Source organism: Pelecanus crispus, chromosome 4, assembly GCF_030463565.1.
Source record: "Pelecanus crispus isolate bPelCri1 chromosome 4, bPelCri1.pri, whole genome shotgun sequence".
Taxonomy (NCBI): domain Eukaryota; kingdom Metazoa; phylum Chordata; class Aves; order Pelecaniformes; family Pelecanidae; genus Pelecanus; species Pelecanus crispus.
The window spans coordinates 29,882,660-29,886,795 of NC_134646.1; the positions used below are offsets into that span (position 1 = coordinate 29,882,660).

At 64.0% G+C, this 4,136-nt stretch overlaps 1 protein-coding gene across 1 annotated transcript; it reads left to right on the top strand.

Annotated features, from left to right (window-relative positions):
- Positions 1–1,081: 1,081 nt before the first annotated feature.
- On the top strand, positions 1,082–2,300 carry CXXC4 (CXXC finger protein 4). Its single transcript, XM_075709790.1, is given in 2 exon segments — positions 1,082–2,224; positions 2,226–2,300. Coding segments are annotated over 2 exon segments (1,215 nt in total). The 5' UTR covers positions 1,082–1,084.
- Positions 2,301–4,136: the final 1,836 nt, after the last annotated feature.

Sequence of the window (4,136 nt, forward strand, 5' to 3'; positions counted from 1 at the left end):
AAACCAGCACGGCCTCCTTACCCTCCTCCTAAACTTTGCTAACCCCGAAGCAGAAAGCCGCCCTCCCCCGCCGAGGGCTGCTTCCGCAGGTACAGCGACCTGCCCTCCCCACCGCTCCCGGGTTTTCTCGCCCGCGAAGCCCCCGCAGAGGGGCTGTCCCCGAGTCGGGGGCTCTGTGTGTGTGTGTGTCCGTCCGTCTGTCCCCCGGCCCCCCCCCCGCGCAGCCCCCGGCGGCGGTGGCGGGGAATCCTCCCGGGAGCTCGGGATAAATACTCCGTCTTTAGCACAGCTGCAGGCGCCGGGATCACAAGCTGTGAAATTGCCTGCCTCGAGGATTTTTTTTTTTCACCCTAGCCCCGTTTCCCCCCGCGGCCCGCAGGCAGCCCCGTGCCGTGTCCCCCCCGCCCCCCCCGCCCACCCCGGAGGCGGGGGGGCCGGTGCCGCCGCCGCCAGCGCCCGGCGGAGCCAGCTGTGCCGGCGGGCAGCTAATGACCGCCGGGCGCAGAAGGACACCGTGGCAGCTGGCGGCTCCCTCCCCCCCGCCTCCCTCTTTCTTTCTTTTTTATTCCTTTTATTTATATCCCCCCCCCCCCCCCCGCGCCTTTTCCTTTTCCCCGGTGGAGACGGTAGGTGGGCAGCTCCCGCTCTCCGTGCCCGTGTCCGTGTCCCCCCCGCCTTGTCCCGGGACCGGGGCTCGCATCGCCCGGGCCGCCCCGCTCCAGCCCTCTGCCCGCCGCGGCTGCGGCGCCCTGGGCGCCCCCCACCCGCGTCCGTGTCCCGCCCCGGGCTGGCGGTTGGCGGCGGTTGGCGGCCGTTAGCGCGCCCCCCCCTCCCCCCCCCCCCCCGCGCGCGCGCGCGCGCACCCCCTGGGAAATGACTTTCTGTGTTTCAGCTGCGGCGGCTCCCGTGAGGATGCAGGAGGAGCGGCTGCCCGGCCAGGCACCCACCGCGGGAATGCGCCCGGAGGAGGAGGAGGAGGAGGAGGATTAAGCGACCCCGTCCCCCCGCCCCCGGCCCCGTCCCTCTCCCCCTGACCCGACCCCCCCCGCCCCGGCCCCGGCCCCCCCCCCCCTCCTCGGCCACCATGAACACCAACGTGTGCGTGGAGAGCGGCCCCAACCCCGAGGCGCCGGGGCTGCCCAAGGACAGCCACCTGCCCGAGGGGGCCCTCAACAGCCTTGTGGATTACAACTCGGAGATGGAGAGGTACCGCTCCTTCGCCACCTTCTACAAGACCAACGGCGGCGCCTTCCCCCAGGCGGCCAAGATCGCCCGCATCACCACCCCCATCTTCCCCAGCGCCGCCGCCGCCGCCGCCGCCCGCATCGGCATGTCCCCCTGGAACTGCGACACCGCCACGGCCGCCGCCGCCACCGCCATGCTCTGGGGCAGCGGCGGCGGCGGCGGCGGCGGCGGCGCGGCGGGCGGCGCGAGGAAGCCCTCCTCTGCCGCCGCCGCCGCCTCCGCCTCCGCGGCCGCCGCCGCCGCCGCCGCCTCCTCGCTGCACGCCGGCAGGGGCGGCATGCACCACCGGAGCGACTCGCAGCGGCTGGGCAAGCCCGGCTGCCCGCCGGCCGAGCAGCCCGCCCTGCCCATGGCGAACGGCAACTTCCTCTCCACCCTCTCCCCCGAGCACTGCCGGCCGCTGGCCGGCGAGTGCATGAACAAGCTCAAGTGCGGCGCCGCCGAAGCCGAGATCATGAACCTCCCCGAGCGCGTCGGCACCTTCTCGGCCATCCCGGCGCTGGGCGGCCTCTCCCTGCCCCCCGGGGTCATCGTCATGACGGCCCTGCACTCCCCCGCCGCGGCCTCGGCCGCCGTCACAGACAGCGCCTTCCAGATCGCCAACCTGGCGGACTGCCCGCAGAGCCACGCCTCGGCCTCGCCCGCCTCCGCCCTGGGCGCCGCCGCCGGCGCGGGGGGCGGCGGAGGCGGAGGCGGCGGCGGCGGCGGCGGCGGCGGAGGGGGGGCCGGCGGCGGCGGGGCCGGGGCCGGGGCGGGCAACCCCGCCAAGAAGAAGCGGAAACGCTGCGGGGTGTGCGTGCCCTGCAAGCGGCTCATCAACTGTGGAGTCTGCAGCAGTTGCAGGAACCGCAAAACGGGACACCAGATCTGCAAATTTAGGAAATGTGAAGAGCTTAAGAAAAAACCGGGCACTTCGCTAGAGGTCAGAGGAGATGATTTCTTTTTCCCCAGCCTCCCGCCGTCCCTCCTCAACCCCCTGCCCCCCCCCCCTCCAGTGCTTCTTGTCTAGCTTCAAGATGCAGCACCCCTTTTCCGAGGCCTCCTTCAGGCTCTGAGGCTGCCCCCCGCCGCGGGCGCGGCCCCCCGCGGCGCTGCCCCGCCGCCCGCCCCCCTCTCCGCCCCGCCGGCAAGAGAAACGCCGCCCCCCGCGGCGCCCCGCCGAGCTGGGCGCTGGCCCCGGCCGCCGGCCCCGCCGAGGAGGGACGGACGGAGAGCCGCCCCCCGCCGCGGGCCGCAGCGCCCGGCCTTTGGGGGCCGGAGGCCGGCCGGGGGGCGCCGGCCCCCTCCCCGCCAGCTCGGGGCCCTTACGAGACGCTGCTCGCCTGGTTTACCTGCCGTGCTAGCTCTATAAGACTGCTGGCTGTCTCTGCTTTCCTTTGGTTTGGGGTTTTCGGTTTAGTTTTTTTTTTCCTTTTTTTTTTTTTTCCCTTCTTTTTTAACGGTGGTCCTGACGGTTCGGGGCGGTTTGTGGGGACGGGGAGGTGGGAAAGGGAAAGTTTGAGCTGAACGCCTGGCTCCCGCCGTCGGAAGTTCAGGGGAAAGTAAGGGCGAGTTCCTCGCCAGGTTGGCTGGTAGCACTTTGTCCAAGACAGACAGCTGGCCGTAGAGCCCGGTGGTGGGTGAAACGTCCCCCAAGTAATCTCTTTGGCAATATCTTTTACAAAATAACCCGCTCGTGGTGCATAAAACACAATGGAAAAATAGCACAGGTGTGACTGAACTGATTTCTGACCCAACCGTACGTACGCTTATTGTTGCGACGTGACCTCGGAACTGACAATGTATTGCATTTCCCAAAGGTGTAACGACAGGTTTTCAGGTTTGCTAGACGTACGAGAGACAGGCAGATCCCGTGTCGAAGACATTTCGGTTAATCTATCGGGGACGACAGAAAATAGGAACCCAAATACACAACCGGGAGGAAAACGGCAATTGGTTGATACTGTTAGGTGGAGGAAACGAGCAAGAGGAAAGACTAGAAATCATATGTAATCCCTTGTCATTATTAAAACTATAGTGTTGCTGGTTAGACGCACATATCGGATGCATCTGAAGGTGTCGAGGATGATGGAATTAGTGCAGAGGAGTAGTGTATGCTGGGTGACATCAAGATTTGTAGTCACAGAAATTAGCAACTAAGTGAGACGTTGCAACTTCCCTCCGTGTGTGTGCGCGCGTGTGTGTGCGCAGAGTGGTTTATTTCCTAACTCGTTGCTTGCAGGAGTCCTCTCCGAGAAGAGGTGGGATGAGGGATTCCAGGGAAAAAGCAGAGAAGAGGTGGGATGAGGGATTCCAGGGAAAAAGCAACGCCAAGAGCCCATTAATTTGATCTGCATTAAATACATAGAGATAATGGCGTTGGTACTGGTACTGCCATGGGACAAAAGCAATATCTGGGGGTTTAACTGACATTTGGCCGATACCATTAACTCTTTCCTAACCAGCCTCATCAAACCAACTCATTGATTCCTCTTTGCAAGAGTGAACTGTCCTTGCTGAAAGTTTGATTTGTAGCTCTGCATCCTCCTAGCTGTTTTTTTGTGAATGTACGGTGGCCCAGCATCACTAACGCAGAACCCAGGATGGACTTCCCAGGTGCTAGAAACTAGATTTGGTTTTCAACTCTTGTTTTTCTCAATAATACGCTGTTGTTGGTTTCGTAGCAAGCTTGCAAAGAAGATACTTAATGCCCCGGTCTGTTAATGATGGATTATAATGCTGAGCACAGCCTAAAAGAGACTTCTCTGAACCAGAGACATGGAGAATCCCCTCCCCACCCACCCTCCCGCACCACCCAGCACCAGGGGTGCCTTTGTGTGCCAGGTTCCCTCATTAGGCTTGCAAACCAGGATGCTGCTGGGATTTAATGTTTGTGATAAATGATAGGTTCT